Raw genomic sequence first — 22,923 nt, 5'->3', positions numbered from 1 at the left:
AACAGCTCATTTCCCACGTAGCGCCAGGACGGGAACACAATTAAAGATTACCACACCCCGGTCAGACTAGGCACAAGTTTACATAACGCTGCGGGGATGTTGCTATCTCCTAAAAACCAACAAAACCCGTTACGAACTCCAGTTGTGCCTCCGATGTATGTGAGCTGCCTAAATATTGGATTGTGTAACTTAATCTATTCCACACCCTGCATTGGTGGTTAAGAAGTAGGCATGCTACTTGTGTCACGGGTGGCTAAACTGTCCCTAAACCCTTTGATGGCTTAAATCGCTTATGTACGTATCTCGTTTGCGAATTTTTCTCTATTTGCACATTGTTCAAGGGTACACAACGTGAGCCGTGTTGGTGTTGTACTGTAGTCTAGTCTGGGAGAGGTAGAAAGAGAGAGAATGAGTACAAATTTAGTCCCAAGATGAACGACACAGCAGTCAAGATTCATTCACCAAGTTTTGTACTCTGCTCATGAGGGGATCTTTTTGTGTGTTAAGCACCGATGTGATTCATATCAGTCTCAAACTGTGCCAAATTTACTGCAATTAAAACTTGACCATACAACATTATCCGTAAATTAAGTTTGAAGAATGTTACAAAAAGGAAAAGACAAAGAAAGTTGCAAAAATAGGAGATTTTTAATACATTACAGATCCAACCCTCCTCATTTGTGCACTTTACAAATCCGGCATAACATCGTTATTTTGTTGTTCGGAATCCTCAAATAGGATTTCAATAATCTCATAAAGATTTATCAAAAATAGAGCTTTCCTACAAAAAATCGAACAGGATTTGGGAAATACACAAATAAGAAGGGTTGAAACTGTATATGTTTCACATACTAAAAGTTTTTATGCATATTTTGCTTTTTGCTTTCTTTAAACTCAATCTGCAGATAATGTTCTATGGTATAGTTTTTCACTAGCAATAAACTTGGCACAGTTTGAAACTAACATGAAGCAAATCGGTCCTTGGCACCCGAAAAGGTTCCTTTGTCACCGTGGAAAGTGAAAGTAGAAAAAATGGGACTGTAGGTGGCAGAGGAGGTATATTAACGACTCAAGAATTTGGTTGTATTCCTGTTCGTCCTATGAAGTCGTTTCTCTTCATATAAAAACAGTCCGTTCTGCCAAGAGTTACTTTTCGTTGTTTGCCATAGAATTGCGTTTTGACATGTTGACATTTATTGCACCAAGTGAAAACGTAGGAAAACATGTGAGATTACATCTAATCCATCTTTTCTTAGAATTCCAACACACTACACCCACTCCCGCTGGCCACCACCGCCGCCTCGTCCACTAACACAATGCAACATCTCCACAAGGAGAGAAGAGCAGGATGAAAAACAACTACGGGTGAAAGCCAACAGGAGTTTTTCACCAAGATTACCAGAAAATCCCACTTTCTTCACCTCTAAATCAAAGCGACTAAATGGCTGGTGGCAGTCGTATCGATGTGTGTGCTCTTCTGCTTCAGGTAACGGGCTGCTTATTGTGTGGGAATGCTGTTGGTTTGGAAAGTCGCACAATTTTCATGTGTAAGTCAAAGGGCCAACTCACAAGAGGATAATCCCTCCCGACACGCCTTTAGCTACTGACCCAAACGCATTTCCTTGGAGTTGGGAAGAATTCATAGTTGGGAGTAAATAGGCTTAAAACTATTGACGTTTACATAACAAAGTCCACATAGCGTGTGAAATCTCATGAAAATAATCCACATTAAGAAGGAGAAACTTTGCAGAGTCGGGAAGGAGAAAAAGCATATTTTATGCGGGGCACAAGGGAGATGGGCGCAGTGGTGGTTTGGTTTCAATGAAAAAATCCGATGCTAAATCTTTCAGGACGACGACTAACATGCTCAACCCACCCACCCACCACCCTCCCCTCCGTACATGCTTCACCCACCGACTGTCTCAGAATAAGGGGGAAAATAAAGAGGTTTCTTATCCAAAAGTGGATAAAAATCCGCGAGAAATCGAGTAGAACTAAGTGATCCGGGAAAGTAAGAACACATAAATCACTCATTTGTTCTATCGATAAACCATAAAACCTGAGCAGATGGAAACACAGCAGTGCGATTATGTTGCTGAAATGACTGACACCTTTTATTCATTGCTGGTTTAACCATTAAGATCCAAATTAATCTAGTCCCTTTGAAGTGCTACAAAATAAACGGCTTGCTCCGCACAGTTTTCGTCCCAACAAACAATATCTTCTTCTTCTCGTACAGAATTTCTCCCATTACTTTCTCACACTAACTCGGGTCCCGGTCGTCCTTCTCGCCGTCTTAGCAGCAGACTTAGCAGGAGACTTAGCAGTGCTGCTGCTGGTGGTAGGGCTACACGGACGGATGGTTTCTCAACTCAACAGCAAAATCTCTCCGCAAACAAAGCACTTTCTCCACTCCTCTGGCCCTGCCTGGTTAGAATGGGTCCTCAACTAATAACTCTCCATTCTCCCTGCCACCACCAGATAGCTAGTAGCACCGACTTTCTCTCTCCCACCACATCACATCTGATCATTCCGCATTCAACTTCCATTACGTAAATGTTCCTTCCCTCGAAAATGGATGCCATAAGAGTACTGATTTTTTTTCCACGTGGTCTCTTGAAATCGATCCCTCGATCCCAAATCTCCGCATTCTATAACGTTATACTGTCTACATGCACCATGAAAAAGTCGAGATGATGGGGTGATGGCACATTACTCGATGGTTTTTACATATCTTTGAATATTTTGATAACCAATTTTACTTATCGCTAAGAAAATGCGCTTTAAAAAAAGGAAATTTGTTGCACTCACCTCTCGACAAAGAGCTACCCGTCCACACACTGTGATTCTGGCTAAGGAATAGAAAAATTGCATCTGATTAGCATCTCATCAGAGGGGAATGGATGCACTCATTTTGTGAATTATAAATAAAGTGGTTGGTTGTCTTACCCAACTTGCGGAATTTGACGTCCGACAATCCATCCCTCCCGAAGGCGAAGGTGCCTCTGTAGCCGACGGTGATGTAACCCGCTTGTCTCGACTCGGCTGGTGACACATAAAGAAAAGGTGTCTTCAATTCAACTCAAGTGCACAATTACCGTCAAGTAACATACGTTTCATTGTCTATTTGTTCAGCTCGTCTCATTGTCTCGTGTACTAAAACCGTCCACTGACGACACAGTGTGGCCCCAACACGTAATTTGTGTGTATCTCGGATCGCCTTGGATGGAGCTAAGAGATCAGATCGATTGATCGACCTAAATAATATGGATTGCAAGTCGGTGCGACAATGGAACATAATACACGCTTATATAAGCAATATGCATTATGAAGTTTGGGTATATGGATAAGATGAATGCATGCTATGTTAAGTATGATGAAGTAAAAATATGTGGCACAGTAGTTCAAAGCAGTTTGTTAATATACAAAAAATACCGCCTTTGTAGAATTATTTTTTTTCTAAAAAAATTTTGCTGGGATTAACAACGTTTCACCTGAAGGAGCAGCATGATCCTATAAATGGCTTTGATGAGTGAACTTTTCATCATAATGGAATTCACCATTTCCTCTGCAAATGAAATTTCAACTTTATCTGGAAACAACAAGCTGCAGAAAGAAATGGCTTTGAAGAGAGAACAAAGTTAATTCGAGTGAGATGGTATTCGTCCCTGTAACTCATAAAGTTGAGCCCCAAGAAAGTGCTGCAAGAATGAAATGCTCGACTTTGGGCAGATGAATGGCAAATTACTTGAGGGAAATATTCACTCAACTAAACTTGGGAGTAATGCAGGCAGTGCAGGGAGGCAGACATTTTGCAGGTATCCAACTCTCAAGATCTCCCCCTCCTCCCTCCCCCCAAAAACTTTTCGAGGAGGTGAGTGAGCCACTTTTCTTTTTGCGGGTGAGATGATGAAATGATGCCCTGGTTCACCTTTGAGCCACCCAAATTTGACTACTAAAGTTCAGACGGACAAACCATAACCGGCCGAAAAGTCCAATCCATCTCGCCCAGGATCAACTTGTAACTCTGTAAAACTTTATCGGCATCCGGTCCACCTGTTCCGATGGTCAAACTATCCTTCTTATTTTTCCTCGTATTTTCCTACTCTCCCAAGTTTTGAGATGAGAAAGAGAGAAAGTTGGACTCTGAGGAACTATTAACTTGGCCAAGGATGAAATTGCGGCAAAATAGCTTCATATCACATAAAAATTCACCCACATCATCTTTCCCAGCTCCTCCTCATGTTTCATAGGCCTCCTAATTCATCATTTTGTCGCAAGTAAGTACACTTTAGTTTTGTGCTAAGAGGTAAGAGCATCCTTATTTATGGTGACGTTTATTACTACCCGGCCCAGATTAATTGTTCTCTGTTCTCATAAATTATAAACAACAACTCGGGCGAAAAAGTTCAATGTTTAAAACTGATGCTTAAAAGTAATTATCTAGATAAATAGATGTCTAGCTGCATTTGAAAACCGCAACTTTTTGTACCCTACCGTACTCTTACTACTACCACAATTGCTAATAATGCTAGTTTCCTTACTGTCAAGGGATCGTAAAAGTCCTTCCAACTGGAAATATTCAGCCTCCGCCTTGAGACGAGATTTTTCATGAAAATTCTCCGGCAGAACGATATTTTGATTGCGTAGATAATCCAGCACGTAACGAAAGAGGACGCCATCCCGGTCGATGAAAATTTTTCCCTTCGAGTCCTTTGGAATTGAGTCGACACCTGAAATTTCAAGGAAAAAAGTATGTATAAAGCAATCAGCACGAGCATAATCATTATTTGTTAGGCAGGCTATAGAAATGTGGTGCTATTCTACACCCGTCCGGAGCAGATCTCGAAATTACAGTGTGTGATTGTGGCGTCTGTTTGAGAAAGCATTTCGGTGGTAACGTCCAGCTGAGCCATTCACTCGCTGTATTTTATTGCACATAGTGAGCAAGTATTGATTTTGGGAAGATACAAAATGTACCTCTGACAGAGAACGACGACGGGCTTTGCTGGTGGTTCAACTTGAACTGTATATAGTTCACTCACTCCTAGATTTTTATTTTCCCGAGACCTCTCTCTCTTCGTCTGTACCTTCTACAGGAAGCGGCAGCAGGCTTCGGGCAGAATTTTGAATTGGCAAGAAGGGAAAACCCTAACTCTCTCGGAATCAAGTGGTCGACATGTTGGGGTCCAACACGCCCCACGGAAGAAAGCTTTTCTAAATTAAGATTAGTATCCCTCTAAAAATAAGTAGCTTCATGATCTTCACAAAAACTTGAAACAAACTTTTCTCTCAAAGGATGTGCAATCAATGAAACGCAGTGATTGATCACGGAGTCCCAACTCTTCTAATGTCTTGCTTGTTAGAGACTGATTAAAGAAATAGTTTAATTGATAAGGACAGCAAGCAAATAATTAACTTTTAAGGTCTATTTTTCACAGAAATCTTGCACATTCCTGGGAAACAAGTCAGCATCTTGGCAAAACTACTTTCACAGCTCCCGAAATGTACATTCAAAATGTTTCGAGATCACAGGTTGTCCATGCAAAATTCATTTCTTTCCTGTACGTTCTCCTTCTCAAGTTTTACGGCTGGCACTCAACTCACGTAGTCGGGAGAATGGAGGTGGTGCAGAAATTAGCATTTCTTAGAAGAAATGTATGCTTTGCTTTTTCAAAGGTGAACAACCATTGCTTGCTACATAGTCCATAGGTTTCTGCTGCTGTTGCGATTCCAAAAATATCTTGCGACTCTATTCAACCTAACCACCTGAAGAGACCCTGCTGCTTACGGTACAAAAAAAAAGAATCAGAAACGGCTTTGAACCACCTCGTCGAGATTTTTTCCCCAGTCCTTAAGGTATTCGAACCAAAAAATGTGTTTTATGGTGGCCAATTTCTTAACCTTTTTCTCTCCCTCGTTAAATTCTAATCATGTTTATTACGTCACGAGCTCCTCTGGTGGTGCCACGATGAGATAAGCTTGAGTTGGTCTAATAAAAGCGCGCTTGGGTGTCATAGGTCATAATGTCGTCATTACATAATATAAAATCACGCTACGAACATTAAAATTTTATGAATGCCCAACACCTTTAAATTAATTAGTTTTCTCCGTCTTGATTTATGGAGACATTTGGAGCTAAAACTCCTCTCCTGCCTCGTAACTTTTTTTCACAAAACCACGCTACCTCAAACATACATATTCTCCATCAGTGGTTGGTAAAGTTGTAAATCAGAGAAGCTTACAAATAATTAGAATTTTGTTCAACCGATTAATTCTTCCACTGCTGGTAGAAATGAAGGTAAAGAAGGAAAACCTTGAGATTTTATGCTCCGTTCGAAACCATTAATTGTGAATGCTGGTACATACTTGTGTGAAGAACTTGACCTAATTTTGTGGCTGGTAATAACGCAGTGCATGGAAAAGAAGTATGCATATTATGTAAGTATATGTACAACAATACACTTTCACTGAGACACTTGCGTTACAAAATGTAAAATACAATCTACAAAAAATACATTTCCTCCGTTTTACCAAGTTTGTTTAGCGAAGGTGCAATATGCTCGCATTAACGTCGACAATTTTGAACACCGGTAAGAAAGGAGAGCAACGTCGAGCAAATGACAAAGCAAATCCCTGCTCCACACTCATGTAACTTTTCATTTGATTCGTGTGTTATGTTTTTCATGATGTTATGTACAAAATCACGAGAGAATGGAAATGAGAGAGAGAAAGCTTATGCATTCGAGTTAGAGTTTGTCCATAGTTTGTTCGTTTTGCAGTTGGTGGTCGGTCGGTCGGTGGGTCGGTTGTTGCTTACATTACTCTGAATGCATGGGAAAGTATTCTGCTGCCAGAGTACTGACGCTGGTTGAGTGAAGCAGGAGAAAGTTCATTTCTGTGGTTAAATAATCAATCTGCTCCACCACCTGGGATTGTCAACCTCCTTGCAACAATCCCTCCTCTCATTAATGCCTTAATTAAAAATTGAGTGTTTTGGCGTGTACTCATCCACCAGCTAAAATTACAACATACAATTTTCCACTCGGGGAGAAAATCACCTTACACAATAAATGCAACCATTTGCTAAAATTAGACACGCTTAATAACTGGGAGAGAAAGTGGTGGTTTAAGCGGAATTGCTGGTACGGAATTGCTGGTGGGATATGTATGTATGTAAAATAATGGGATACATGGTTTATGGTTCGTTTGTAGAGTGGTCGTCGCCATTAATTATAATTTCTCAAGCCACCTTTAACAATCTATGGAGAGAGATAAAAGTTTGGTGTAATCAATAGGAAAGTCTATATTCGTGCACTGTCTGAGGCAGCATAAATATTGTGTGCCCTTAATATAACGACCTCATCAAAAGAGAGGCGTCAATCTCAAAACTTTTCAGACGAGAACAAACCAAACCTTTGTGACGAAGCTTGTAATTATAACTTTCGCAGTGTTTGCTTTCTTCTCAAAATATTAAAGTATCAGAATATGTACTGCTCCTCGGCTTCATAATAATACTGCCTGCGTTTGATGTGATGCTGCTTCTGCTGCTGCTGGTAGCTATTGATACAGTCGATTTAGTTTCCGCTCCATTCCACCTCCGCCAGCCGACTACGTAGCACCTTCATCTCCAAATGAAAGCATAGTCTAATGAAATGTACGTGTTTGTTGAGAGAATCAGCTCCATGCCTCTAAATAATTCGGGTTAGAGGCTGGCTCAACTATGCGGTAAACCCGACCAATCATCCCTCGCGTTCAACAAATGTTCTAAATTTAATCTCAATTTGAACCAAACCAATCATCCAGAAATTGCACAGACGGGTCTAGAAAGCGGAGAAAAATAAGTAATAAAAATGACTAGTGTTTGCCCGTGGAACCAATTACGGAATGTGGTGAAAGTGAAAACACGGCTGTATGCAACTATTTCTGTCAACCGAGGCAATTTTGCTATATCTTTGATCTTTTCGACAGTGTCAAAATTTGTGTGGGGAAATGGAATGGACTTCAAATTGATTTGTCTTTAGTAGAAATAGAAAATTGTGAAAATTGCAAGGTATGCGTACATACGTCATGAGAACGTTGTGATTGATGTTGCTCCCACACAAAGTTGGTCGTCGTCACTTATTGAGACGAAATCTGGAGTTAACAACGTGTAGCATATTTAGTTGCGCATTGAGTGAAAACAATGGCTGATCATTAATTTATACATTGTTCTTGTGAAACGTATCCCGGATATGAGTGAAGCAGTATTGAGATCGATAAATAAAATATCTTGGTGGAGCAGGAATCAAGTGGTGCATGGAAAAAAGGATGCGTATTTTTCATACTTTTATTCCGTCGGGAATAGAAGTTGAGTGTTGAAGGAATGGAATTATAAAGGAAGTCTCGCGTAGACTAAATTCAGAATTTAATGGTGAAACGTCATCCTAACGCTTGTAAATCGTTGATTTTTAATGTGTAGCAAATATTTAGCGTAAAATGTAGTTTGATAATCTAAATATCCAGAATGGAATAAAATATTATTTTTTTGACAAAAATGGTGAAGGAACAAATTATTGAAATTACATAAAAATTCTACAACGTAAATTCATTCCATGAAAAGGATAAACTCTTTGAAAACTTCAACTCATGTTTAACCAGCGAAGTTTATACTAGCAAATTTACTACCCAATATTTGAATAGGAGGCAATATGAGAATTTCCGAATGAATGAAAGTCTAAGAAAAACCTTTCATTGCATGTTTATGATGGGAGCATAAACAAAAGAACAGAAAATCTTATTTCTGCCAGTTTTACTCGTCTTGATCCAAAGTCAAAATCCCTCCCTTGAAGTTTTCTAAGGAAATGTCACATTGAAATTGTACTATTTTTATTAGTTGGACTATTGATATGAACAAGAGCAGAATGTTGATTCAACAAGAACTTCCTGACTATTTTTACTCCATGTGAATATATCGTTCAACTACCCAACGTAGTCATGATGCTTCCTTTACACCCCCCAATCCGCTGAATGGTCCAGCGTATTTACTAGGACTGTAGAATCCCACTCTGAGACAGAGGATTTACTTAATAGCCTGCCAAATTCATTTCCTCTTCCCCGACCAACTTTCTCCTCCTCTCTGACTTTCATCCACCACAAAAACTCGGTGCTGCTGAGGTTGTCTGGATATTTCGGTAAAAGTTAACTCCATATAGTTGTCGGCTTTGGGCATAAAATAATACCTACGAAGGCGGATGAAAGACTTTCCCCCTGAAATCAGAGATCCATATTAACAGGGAGAGCAAAGCTTGACAATTATTTATTACGAATTATGGGGTTAGGACGAGTAACGACAGATTGGTCTTGATCCCAAAATTATTTAGTAAATACTTAATCGTCCTTTGACACCTTAACAAATACAATTTGTTCGCCAGGATTTATTATTTTTACCCCTCGCATGACACGACACTGCTACAAATCATAATTATCTATCTGTATGTGAAAATGCGTACTTGTGGATCTATAGATTTACCGAATCTCCCTGTGCAGTCTAACCTTTTAGGCTTTGCATATATCCAACATGGAGAATATTTCGTCGTGGATTTATATTTATCCCCGAACCGATCTGACAAGACATCCATGGGAAAGGAGTTTCTCTGCAGTTAACCGAAAAGGGAAAACACAAGGAGGAAGCTTCCAGAGCCCTCACATGAAGTGAACCCAATATACATCGCAGACAGACGAAGGAACGTTGTTGCAGCCGAAAATATATAATAATATGGATATATTTCCCCCTTTTCTCCACTATTCCGCATGGCTGAATTGAAGAAACCGGAAAAGAGAAGGAATAAAGGGCATTTTTGCTTGGCACAAAAGTTGGTAATGTTTTTATGAGACGTGCTCAATGCTGCGTTGCCACAATTGAGATTGGCTTTTGAAATTGAATGGAAATCTGAACCAAAATACCTCGTGTGTTCGGGCTTTCCAACAATAGATGCACTTATCCAGTATCTGCTGCAATATGTGCTGTCTAATTAAATTTTATGACAATGCGGCACAAAATATGACAATATTGACCAAGCAGTGAAAGTAAGTGTCAAAGTAAGTTTGCCTCGGGTCTGTTTATGTATTCAACTTGCAGAGCTAATGGCCAAAGTTAAATAATGTGAATTTGAGACGAACATTTTGTGTGGGTTGAGTATTTACACGCTTATTGTTTACTTTCATAATATGTCTACAATTGGTTCACGTTTTCTTCAATGGAAACTATGCGATGGAAATTAAAGCATATTTACATTCAGAAATGGCGTAGTTTTTTTTAATAAGGCGATTAATTGTGGACAGACTTCACTAGTAATTTAGCCAATAATGTACATAGTCTTTTCTAAAGTATAATTATAGACGCTATAATTCAGGCTAAATCACCCATTAACAAATCTTGATAATTATACTCCACACAGATAAACAAATTTCCCAAGTTAATCCCATTTTAATCCTTTATTCCTCCGATGGTGGCCACGTTCCCATTTCTTTCTGGATATTTTGCATCCAAATTCACCATCTCATTTTACGGCTGGCGAGATATGCAGTAAATTATATATTCTGTAGAGAATAGAGCTTGAGCCTCGCTGTGGAAGAAAAGAGTCAACAATTCGCCCGAAATGGGTCGACCACTGAAGGAAAGGAATTAGAAGATGCAATCTCCTTCATTCCATTCCTCTCTCGGACACACTCATTTGCTGCACAACTTGAAATATGAGCGTTCCCTTCATGGCTTCCGGTTTCATTAGGAAATCCTGTGCAGTGCGCACCCACGTCCAAGTGAATTCGCAGTCTCATTATTACCCGGACGAGCGTATGTACATATGCACGGAGAGAAAGAGCAGGGTTCTCTCCCGTCGCGGATTTCCCCATCGAAATACAGTCCACGACACATTATTTCTTGCAGCAGGTGACCCCGACGAGAAGGTAAAAAAAATCGTTTACTAATAAATACTTATCACGATGCTAAAAGAATGAGTTTGCGATTTTGCGACGATTTTGCGACGAAACAAACAAAAGCACTGCGTTCGCCCAAGAGCGATATCAGAGGAGGCGAGAGTGAAGTACATAGTATCAGAAAACCATTCTGCTGGATGAGCTCGTGGAATGAAAATAAGTTGCTCTTATCGCTTCAATTTCATCAGGAAGGCTTGAATTTCCTTCTGCCGCGTATCTATCTCGGCAACGGTGGTGATGGGACCAGGCTGCATCAATTCATTTTGATAATGGGAATTTTTATTCTCGAATGGATTGGAAAGGAATCCACCCAGCCTGACACCACCGCTGATCGAATTATTCCAGAGGACACACGACTTGAGCACAAGAAAGATGCATTTTCATATAAAATGAGAATTAGATTGGGGCTTCTGAAATTTGCTTTTTGAGGCTTGTTCGCAAAATGAGGAACAGATGTCAACTGTCGGAGTCGAATTGTTATTTTCGCAGGAATAGGCAGAGTTGTGTAAGGAGACGTATATACCATATTATACACAGATCCGATTATGACTGAGCCACCAGGAGACACATTTATTAGGATCACGTGACTCTTGCACATCGGACCGAGCTGAGACGTTATTATCGTTTATACTGCATTGTTACTTTTAATAAGGACTGATTCTGCTGCTGGAGAAGGACATTTGATTGGATGTCTGGCTGTGTCTAAAAAAAGTTTCATCAAGCCGAGCCGCCCTTTCGGTAGGGACAACAATTCCTGACTTTTCTAAGATTTGACACAGACACTTAGTTAATGAGGGGTAAACTTTGGTCACAAAGACATGATGATACGATGACAATCCTGGACGGGTTGGGTTCATTACTGATGATAAGATATGGGGAAATTCCTCATATCATTATGTACATGAAGATCTGCTGACTGCTTTTACAAGTCAGCAGATCTTGACTTACATGATGTTCGATATAAGAACTCTATCGCTCCCGCAAATCCCATCAAGCGCATTTTTTTGTATTAGTTTGAAATAATAGAATAGAGACTACGTCCCGCTAATATCAAAGTATGTAATACCAGAAATCACATCGTAAGCACTTTGAATTTTCTCTATAAAATTAATTCAATCTACATTTTGTTAACGTAATGCAAAAGTTGGAATTACTCGTCCAATTAATTCCTTGTCGTAGGCAATACAGCAATAAATAGAGAAGGATTTGAGCGAACACGATTAGGACGTGATCTGTAAAAGAACTTCCCCGAATACAAAATAAGTCTTCGTTTAGCTGGGAGAGACGTGGTGTTGAATTAAAATGGCTAAATTTTTATGGGGTATAATCATAAGATGAAATCAAAGAGAAATTCCCAGGTGCAATTACAAGCTAAATCTTTGCCAGAAAGGCGGTGCACCCATTTCGAGGAAAAAAGGAAGAAAATCTGGCCAAGTTAATACACTAAATTTTTGGGTAGTTCAAAAAAGTTGAGCATGTATCTGCACGTCTACGACCGAACCCGATCCAGCCATTCGTCGTCATCATTAAGAATTAAAAGATGTGAACAGCAGTATTTGCTGGCAAGCCAAATGTGCAACTAAGCAAATCTAATGGTAGCCAGTGTTATTCCCTCCCGTTTAAATAGGACGCGACGTTCCTTTCTTGACAGTAGACTCCGACCCAACTACGCTTCTTGGTCGTGTAGAAACTGATTGCCTCCGAATTTCAAATATTCGTCTAGGATATTGGAAGAGGATTTCAATGAAAACAGATTTAGATGGAGTGATAAGGTATCTATCCACTTACGAGCGAGACTCGGCTGGAAGTAGGAGGAAGTGACACCCATCACGAGGCGGAAGTAAGAGGTCGACTTATTCGAGACACTTATTTGTCCCGCTATTCCTACCAGAGAAGAGAGTTCAATTCAACCACCACACATCGCCCCCTCCTCCTCCTCCTCGTTCCCTGTCTACGTAAACAATATGGGGAAAGAAGTCGGTCGGTATGTGTGTTTTGAGTGCAATTCAATTTATAAGTCTGGCAAGAAAGGAGCAAGTCAAGAAGAGTTGATTCCCCTGAAAGATGAATGCGAAAAAGACATGCATTCTCCATTATTCATAAAGAGACTGCATTCCTCTCCCAATCTCTCTCCTCCGACCGATGGAGTGTGGAGTGTGGTCGTCGCCTTGCGTCCTCTTTTACTCCATGAGACTCCCACTTCACACAAACTTGTACAACTTTCTCCTCTCAATTGATGGGGCGTTCGTCCACTGCGAGATGCGATACGGAGGACGGCACCTTCTTCTGCTTTCACCACCACCACCACTTGATATAACATTCCATCCAATTCCCTCTTAAACTGATTCCTCGCGAGGCCAAGTTTTCCACAGCGGCTGACCCTTGGTAAATATCAGCCTATTCTCCTCTCTGACCAAAAGAGAACCATGAATCCCTTTCACTTCTTCTCGACCACATCACATTCTTTGCAAACATTAAGGATGAACGTGGCGATGGAAACTTCATGACACGATAATTATGTTGTGAAGAGTTTTACCAATTTGTGGTAGACAAGCTGGACTGGAATTCTTAAGAGATAATTTCCGCCCCTGTCTAAATAATATGAAGTTTTCCACCGCAGGATTTTTCCACGCGGTGAGCTTATATATTGAGAAAAAGCAAGGATTGTTGCGATACTATAGGTATGTATGACCTCTCTTTTCCTGCGTGTGCTCATGGATTGAAGACTATTCTACGAGCCAACAACAATGGCGAAGTTGCTCGGCGAATTCATTCATTTTCCGCCGAGCCGCATATTTTGGTCGTTTCTCCTCAGCTGCCTTGCTGCGTGCTGTGGCTGGATGATCTTGTAGAGAGTCTAAAACGGAATCGCCTTTCTCTGCTTCATCCTCCTCCTCCTATTATTCCCTTTCTTACCTCATGTTTAGAACAAGGAGAAGACTTGAGCTTTTTCATTTTGGAATTTTGGGCCAAAAAAAGAAGAAGGAGGAAGAAGAAGTCACTCTTTTTTTCACGTCTTTCATTTCCTCAACTAAAGTCTAAACTGTCGCATTACTCACACTTTGTGCTTCGGTTTCTGCTCTAACCTGATTTGTAGGCATTGCAAAACCAACGAGAGACGAAGGCTGTAGTTGAGGAATGAATTTTTAATGGAACAGAATGGCAATTTGTGTCCAATGAAGATGGAAAGCACTTGCAGACGACAGGTGCATATGTGTCATGTGTAAATACGTAATGCGATTTTCAGTCAGTGAACGTGTGTTTGGGTCGGAACCACCACCACGATGACGACGACGACAACGTCGACGGTGGCGATAAATGTTGTTGTGCTACGTAAGTAACTAGCCAATTTATAATTGAACTGCGTTTCAACGAAGCAAAAACGTATCGGTGGTTGGTGGGTGCGGGTAAAAACGTTGACAAAACACCCGTGTACACGCCCTGCATACACAACGGCTGTCAAACGGCTCTGAACTTTTGTGCCACAAGGTTTCCGTGCTTGAGTCCCCTTTGGTACTATTTATGAGTGATGCGTGAGGAAAGAAGTAAAATAAATCAAATCTTTATAGGTGACCACAACCTGCGCGACCTGAGAGCACAAGCAAACAAAATGTTAAATCGTGTCAGCCTTACTGAGCACCTATTTATTTAGTTAATATTCTCCACTGGACTAGTTTACTTTGGTCGCGGTTATCACTTTGACTCCTGATTAAGCGACTTTCAAAGTTTTACAATAATAGTGGTGTTATGCACGCTTAAATGCCTGTAATGGTGGTGGCTTACGTATGGCTTCGGTGTAGGCATGCTATGCACACATTTATATATTTATAGAGTGTCTCAATTTGTAGATCATTGCACTGTCAACAAATGTACATGTATCTGCACATATTGACAAAACAGGACTGCTTGAAACCACGAAAAAGCTATTTTATTCTCGAGCGTATGTACATATGCATGACTGGATTCATGAAGCGCTAACAATTGGAAATATGTAGCTGGCACACTTCACATCCCATATTTTATAAGTGAGCAAAGCTGCTAATCCAAGTCTTTCATAGGAATCAAATATGCGTCAACGTCACATTTCTATTGATTTTACATCATTGTCCCCGTTAAAAATAGGTTGATATTGAAAGTCTCAAAATAGAGAGGCACACTTTTCTCCACCTCTCTCGTACACACACACACACAAACAAAATTGTCGACCTCGTGCTTCTGCTGCTGCTGCTGGAAAAGAAGGAAAGAAAGCGAGGATAGGATGAGACTGTTGCTGGCTTACCGTTCGAAAACATGTCGGCCAATTTACCCGGCTCCTTGCGAACCGTGCTCAATCTGGCAGCGTAGATTATTCCCCCGACGTTCAATTCCACGACGGGGTCATCCATTTTGGGCACAAAATCACCAACACACAACACACCTTAAATATTTTATTCGATTGCACCTTGTCCACCTCTGCCGCTGGGTATATATATGTTTATATAATATATGTGTAACTATTGTTATTGGGCTATAGAATTCTCTTCCTGTGTAATGTTCCTATTTTTCTTGCAGAGGTGCTGTTAGGTCCAAAATGGGAGTCGGTAAATCAATTAATTTCCATGAGTCATGGAAAACAAATAAATTGTACAGACCCAATTTCTAATTGCAGTCGTGTGCGCTCAATCACTTAACACGACTTCCGCTTTCCTATCGACACATGACAAGACGGCGAGGGGTCCTGTTGTATATCGTTCTTGATACTCACTCCGAGTTGCAATTACAACACGAACGAATAACAATCATAAATCATCCCGACGTAATTATAGATTTGGTTCCATTCCTCCGTTGGAATTTCCCTGTACACACGGGTGAAAATGTGTTTAGATTAGAACATAAAACGGACGATTTCCACCACCATCATGCTAAATGCTCGCACAATTTGCAGCAGGTTGGCTCAGGAATGTTTTATAGTTGACTGATGGCGGCTTCTTGGGCTTACATAAAAATAGTTGCATAAAGTTGGCTATATGCGCATATCTACGTATACTGAAATAACCGCAGTATTCAATTCTTCTATTTCTGATTACGCTAATCTCGTTCCCAATAATAACTCAATTTATGTACGATCGTGATCAACAAGGAAAAGCATATATTTGAGATTAGTCCTACAAATGACTCAATTTGAGTGCAGCCTACTTACAAAATTTCACTTATTCATCTACATAGCTAGCAAGTTGGTCATTCATTCCAACACTTTGAATTACAATGAAGTGTTTCAACTCATTAATTGAATTTGGGAACTTTGCATACTACTTCTTGGTACACTTAATTCCTGAAATGGCAACTTTTCCTGCTAGCCGGCCATACAAAAGTGGATACGAACATACGTACTTACGTACCTACCTATTTATAAGTAGTCCAGCACCTTTTTTGTTTGTTGAAGAGGACGAGAAGACGACGTTTTGCTGTGTTTGGAGAGAGCCAGGAGAATGAAATAGGAGGTATTATTTCATTCCAGGTGACACTTGTAAATTTTGTCTAGTGCTTTTCCTTCGCTAGCTTTCTCTCTTGTGGAAAGTGGGGCAAGTTGAGTGAGCTAAGAGGAAATTTTGTGTCGCATAAACTTCTTGCATATACACACTTCTTCAACTCGTACTGCTGCTCCCTGTATGTTGCTCCATGTACATGAGGCAGTGCCGGTTTGTGTTAAGTATTGGGTGGGTGGACTACTGCTGAGCAAAGAGGAATGAAAGGAGGGAAAGGAAATTTCTCCTGTTTTCTCTCTTTTGTCTCCGTCTTCAAGTCTCGTTTGGAGCGAGATGGCGAGTCGTTGGGTGGGTAAACCGATGGAGAAAGGATGAAATGTTCAATAAGATCTTTGATCCTCCAATGAGCAAAGTTTGTGTGTGCTTCTTCACTTCTTGTGACTTTGCACCGTTGCAGCTTGTTTCTTATTCTCCGAGCTTTCTTCTTCCTCCCTTTTCGTAGACAAGGAGAGAGAGAGAGCGAGTGGGAAAGTCGTGATTTTCCAAGAAAGAAAGGAACAGAGACTGATTTGGATTTAGGTTAAGAAGTGACGAGAGAGAAAGGAAATCTGTTTGTTCTTCATCTCCTGCTCGGCCTGGGAATCAAATTGATCCCTTCCTGGTGATTTGGTCAAGTGGACTCCTCAGCTCTCCAGCAGACTTTGCGGGGGGTCTTAGCTGCTAATTTCTCCAACACCCAAGAATACGTATGACGACAACTCGACCCAATATAACCAGAAAAGGACCAGAAGTTCCCGGCTCCTCGCGGCTCACCAATCCATCCAGGGAAAGAGTGATCTATAAAATCAGCAAATACAAGAAAGTATGCGTTAGTCAAAGCAGACCTGGCTCTAAATAAGCTCCTGCCAAATTCCGCTCCTGGAGCAGAGACGGCAGAACACACGGCCCTTTGTGAACGTATTCATTTAGGAATGAAAACAGGTTGCATAATACTTGTGCGAGTTGTGACTTGCACATGTATTCCATTACTTGGATGAATGATCAGGTCTAGTTTGTGAATTACTATTCCAGAGTAACCATTATCGTAGCAGGACATAACATCATTTACCGTAAAATGCGACTCTTCTCCCATGGGATGGACTCTGTGAGTCTCTCTCTTTCTCTCTCTTCCCTTTCCAACCGAGTGAATAGCAAAACCCGATAATATCCTGTCCAACTCCTCCTAGTTCCAGGTGATGGTGACTCAATGCATATAGCTCTTGTTGTAATCTACTAACTTTAAATGACACTGCGGAATATTCCGAATTTGCGTACAGAATATATTACTTTCTCCAAAGTAAATAAGTTAGATCGGCATAAGAGCCTTGAACTCATCTACGCTTTTTGACTTTCGTCACTTTATTCGTACAAAGTTTGATATATTTTTCAATTACGCAGCTCACACGATAATGCTCTTGTTTAAGAAATTGAATGAAAGAATTCGCATAGAAACCCCAATGGCTAAAAGTGAGTGGCAATGATCATAAACATGAGACTCGCGTTTTCTTCTCGTACTAAGCTGACTTGTGCTGGAGAAAAAGAGAGAGAGAGACGAATCACATCTGTTACATCGAAACTCGTGGATTTAGCAAACATCAATCTCGCAGAAAGCTTGAACGGGTGCGGGAGAAGAAGCTCGAAAAAGTTGAGCCATCCAACAAACAGCGGACTAAATCCTTCAGCAAAATGCAATACGGCTAATACATACGCACTCCACTTTCTTCAGTTTAAAGTCATGGAGTCCTTGGGAGGTTAACTTTCTCCTGCAGCCAAACAGCCAACAGTGGAGTGAGTGCATCGCCGGCAGCGCATACGGCTCCATTTTCCCAACTAAATAGATCGTGCTTTTGTTCAAACGACCAATCCCATTACGTCATGTGCGTCCTCGTCCTCGTGTACGCCGTTCATATCTCAGGTCAAGTTCCTGGGGGAGTTTCTTTGTCGCACACAATTACAAAATTGTTTCCAGCTTATGCAACAGAAGATATTTTTAGAAAGGGCCAATAATCTCATTATATTTCGATTAAGTAAGATCGTAAACTATAAAGTTAATCAATATTTGGATAAAAATTACACTGCAAATTTATAAAAAGTTTTACAAAATTCTTCAAACTGCTACTTTTTTAAGTCAGGAGTTTGAAATAAATTGATCCCAACATGTTTCCTATACGTAACTACGTACCACCACCACCAGCTTGGTTGGTGGAGGGAGGATAGTAGATTTAAGGATGAACACACGCTGCACCGCATTACAGTGATTCTGAGGAATGCTCCTGACTTTGCGAATCTTGGGACCTGACTGAGCTCAAGGAGGAAGAAGGAGGCTGAGAAGAAGGACGTGTTGCTGTTGGAAAGCATTATTTTCAGTCCATATGCAGCAATGGGTTTCACCTCCTGGCTCACTTTGCTCTTTCATTTAATCGAGGCGTGACACACTCTACGAAATTAATCTTAGAAGCAATTCTATTCTATCAAATGTAAAATTCCATCTTGCTCTGCAATTTGGTTGAGCTTCGCCGTTCCCCTTCATTACTCCACAGAAGACAGAAGGAAATAAACCTAATGAACTCTAAGTAAACCGAATTTACAAATCTAATTCCTTTCTCGTGACGGAAGAGTTCGTAATTACACCGTGGAGACGGAAAAGTTGGCTGAATGGAATTATTCTCTCGTACAAAGGGAAGCCATACAAGTTGGTTGGTTGGTATATACCTACGTGAACATTTGAACAAGTAGCTGCGTATGTACATATGTACCTATGGACGAGGAGTACTTATTTGGATTGATAGTTTCACTTGCTATTAGAGGTGATCCGGTCTGGTCTCTCTCTCTCCTTCTTGTCCCAAGCATTTAGAGCAACAAACGACGAAATGAGTGACTTGGAACAAGAACAGCTTTGTTTGTCCGCAATCAATGCGAAAAAAGAGAAAAAGAGAAAGCATCTTTTTTGTGCTCATCCGCTATTCAGTGGTTTCAAGAGGATATCGCAGTTTCTCTAAAGTATCCCTTTAATCCACTAATAAGCCAAACGATGTAGTAGTGGCTACAAATTACAAAAGGATGTTCGCCATCTGTGTTCCTACTGCACCACGACCAAGGCTGCTGTTCAAAGCCATTTTTAGCGAACAAGTTAGCACAATAGCTGCACAATACCGGCTAATGAATACAACCATCCAGAGCAGAGCCCTTTGATGAAAATCTCGTGAAGAACTAATATTTTATCAAAGGTATCACACAGTCTTTTTATTAGAAGAGTAAGTTTTGGAGCAAATAAAGGTTTTCTTCTCAACTCTTGTCCGACCCAGTATCTCTTTAATGGCAAGTTTTTCATCCAGTTGCTTCTCCTTGGGAAGAGATATTTCACAAATTGTGACTAGAATTCTCGTCCAATTTTACCTTATTTCATTTTACTCGTCTCTCTGGAATGCAGAGCAGGGATACTCGAGACGACGAGAGAGAGAGAGACGGCGTGTGAAGAAAGTTTAGCACTGGGTCGTCGTCGAAGCAGCAGAAATGGATGGGTAAGAAAGAGAGTTGGTAAAAAAGAGAAAAGAATTCTGTTGCACAATTTTCGTTTGTTTCTCTTTCTGTGCAGAGAAAATCAAGTTTGCTCACTCACTTTTTTTGTTGAGAGCCTTGCCCAACTTCCTTTTCTAGTTTAATATCTCCCCGATTACATTTTCCAAGTTCCACCAAGCGACCAAAATAAGTGGAGGAAGCCGACGCGACTGACTGAGGTGGATCTATGGGTGCAGGCAGGCAGCACTTACCAACAGGCTGGCAATCGAAGGAACCTCCTCCTCCTTCTTCTTCTTATGTGCACAAGGAGACGACCTGGACCAGGTGCTTGCTCTGTGTCGAAACAGATTTCTCTACTTTGAGATTACAGATTGATTTTCGCAATCCAAATCCACCACCACGACGACTACTTTAAAACCTCACTAACATGAAACACGAGAAGACACCGGTGCATCTATGCATTACACGGTCACGTAATTGGATAGGTATGTTCCCTGCTCAGGGTGTGACGACTCTAATGGAAAAGAAACAAGGGCGGTTTCTCTGAGAATGACAACTATCAATTTTGTCAAATGTGATTTATCTGACTTTTATTTATTTTGTTTGTTTCAATTTAGAAGTCTTTCTTCTCCTAACCGCTCGAAATGTCTAGAAATGTGGCAAGTGTGCTGAGAAATTGTTGGGTCTGAGTCGAGACTGAGTGACTGGGGTTATCAAAGAATGTTTCATAAAACGAGTGCCTTTCCCGTGAGAATTTTTTTGCCATGATTAATATTAATGCCGATGTAAAGGGCTTCTCCTTTTAAGCTTGACGGAGAGAGTGAGAGAGTGAAAAGTATGAGAAATTGGGTGACGTTTCATGTACCTGTAAGAATGCGGCGAGGGAGACAAAATTCGAGTGAAAATGTGAGATTTGAGGAATGGTCATTAATTAGCATTACTGGGTGCATAGGAACGGGCGTAGAAAGTTGGTAGGATAATTTGCCACGAAGGGATCAAGAACGAAGAGGCCGGATGAGCGACACACTGATGAACTTTGAGACCTTCTCACATCAGACGGGAGAAACTTATTAAAAGTTGGTTTCCATCCAACATTCAAGTTCTACTTGAGCCAGTGGTGGTGAACTGCGACTAATGAAATGATGAAATATGATTCCGTGGTGGACGTCTTCGGATGAAAATAAATTGTTTCTTATGTATTTTGTTAGGCATAACTTACTCAGTTTAACGATGCAATTAATTAAATTCGCCATAGGACTGGAGCAGTCTGTTGTTGTATCAAAGATTATATAAAGTGAGATGGATGGATTTAGTGCAGTTTGGATGGGGCAGCAAGAAAGCATCATGGAATAAGTGTAGTATTGCTACTTATGTGCATGCACAGGTATGTATGTTAGAGGCTGAAATGTTTTTTATAGTGATTTCCAGCGCTTATACAGCGCGTTATTGGGCTCGATACATAAATATTGCAGAGATTTTCCGTGTTGATTAAAAGAGCCGAGTTTATTTTGAAAGCAAGTAAAATCTTCCTGAACCCTGATGCGTATTTTAAACATAAAGTTAACGGCTAGAGAGTGAGACCAAAAATAGAAGAAGGTTCCCACCTGCTGCTGTGCTTCAGTTCAGTTCCTGATCAGGTGGACCCCCGTTGCTCTCCGTGTTTCCTTCTTCCTTCTTTCGCGATAAGCAACTTTAACTCGGCTGACTGACTGATTACCCAGCGAGAAAGGTCCAATCGTGGTACTACGAATGAGTGCAAGCACGCAATCTTCCGATATACGCAAATAATTTGTCCCACTCTTCTCACCCACGCCCAGCAGTTAGCAGCAAAGTTTGGCTACTCCGGTTACTCGAACGTACGGCTTTCTTCCCGTGTGTGTGGATTAGTGGCGGTGCAACAGTCGTTTGCGAACCATGCTGCCAGTTGTGTATCGACGCCTAGGAAATGTATGTAACAAGTGCTCAATTTGCTCACACAACTGCTATTTAGACGACCTCCTCTTCTTGTCCCCAACGAGGTTGCTGATGAGTGGCTTTCAGTGGTGTGTGCGGGTGAGGAGGGGAGAGTGAGTCTAAGATGATGGGATGGATGAACTGTGATGAAATGACACAATAAACTGGCTGTCAGCTACATCCAGATCCACCCAGCAGCAGCCTCCAGACAAGATGAAAAAGGGTCACAATAGAGTGAGAGAAAATTGAATTTTTTACGGAGTGGTCCGATGATTCTGATGATGTCGAGGACTAGGACGACGACGACGACGACGACAAGGACGACCAAGATACAATGCTCTCTCGCTCAGACCGAAACCAACTCTGCTCTCAAGTTTTGCGACGACTAGTTCACTCTACTCCGGCGGTGGTGGTGGTAGTGGGTGAAGATCCAATGATCAAGTGAGTGGGTTATGGCAGAGAGACAGAGTGTGTGAAGTCTGGCCCGGTTGAATGCTTGGCAGGGAGTGGAGTTGTTCGTAGAAAGCCCGGGTATTTTCTCCTTCCTTGGGTGACTTGGCTCGGTTTGGAGTCTGAGTTGGCCAGCTATCGATCTTCACCAAGCTTTCCCTCTACTATACCACCGTCATCAGTGCGTGATGGGACAAACGAGAGAGAAAAAGCCAGAGAGAGAAAGCGAGAGAGAGAATAACCGTACTTTCCCCTGCTCAAGTGGATCCATGTGTTTATTCCACCAACTTTCTCTCTCTTTCTCTCTCCCTCTCTCTCCTGCTGCAGTGAAAGCAACCTCCAAAGGACCCCTCGTCCACTCACGGACCAAAACACTGCTCCTGCAAAGTGGAGGTTTTAAGAGAAATAAGGGAATCAAAATGTGCCATAGAAATTGCATGGAGTCTGCCAGCCAGCTTGGTTGTTGCAACAGCTTATTATGGGAAGCAGGATGAGTAAGTAGCCGTCGACGAAGAAGGAC

The 22,923-nt window shown here is 41.1% G+C and overlaps 1 protein-coding gene across 2 annotated transcripts in view; it reads right to left on the bottom strand.

The window, feature by feature from the left end:
- LOC110851317 (BTB/POZ domain-containing protein KCTD12) overlaps positions 1-22,471 on the bottom strand; it is a 30,905-nt gene extending 8,434 nt beyond the window's left edge. Inside the window, exons 1-7 of one of the 2 annotated variants that reach the window (XM_035852816.1) lie at positions 22,212-22,471; positions 21,605-21,938; positions 16,360-17,279; positions 15,257-15,812; positions 4,545-4,733; positions 2,950-3,045; positions 2,812-2,852 (exon numbers count right to left, since the gene is read on the bottom strand). In XM_035852816.1, the coding sequence (XP_035708709.1) occupies positions 2,812-2,852; positions 2,950-3,045; positions 4,545-4,733; positions 15,257-15,362 (432 nt within the window). In that variant the 5' untranslated portion in view covers positions 15,363-15,812; positions 16,360-17,279; positions 21,605-21,938; positions 22,212-22,471. Of the gene's footprint in view, positions 1-2,811; positions 2,853-2,949; positions 3,046-4,544; positions 4,734-15,256; positions 15,813-16,355; positions 17,280-21,604 lie in introns of both variants that reach the window. The other variant, XM_022099053.2, reaches the window with a different exon arrangement.
- Between the last annotated feature and the right edge of the window lie 452 nt (positions 22,472-22,923).

Source organism: Folsomia candida, unplaced genomic scaffold (assembly GCF_002217175.1).
Source record: "Folsomia candida strain VU population unplaced genomic scaffold, ASM221717v1 Fcan01_Sc006, whole genome shotgun sequence".
Lineage (NCBI taxonomy): Eukaryota > Metazoa > Arthropoda > Collembola > Entomobryomorpha > Isotomidae > Folsomia > Folsomia candida.
This window is presented reverse-complemented; position numbering and strand designations above follow the sequence as displayed.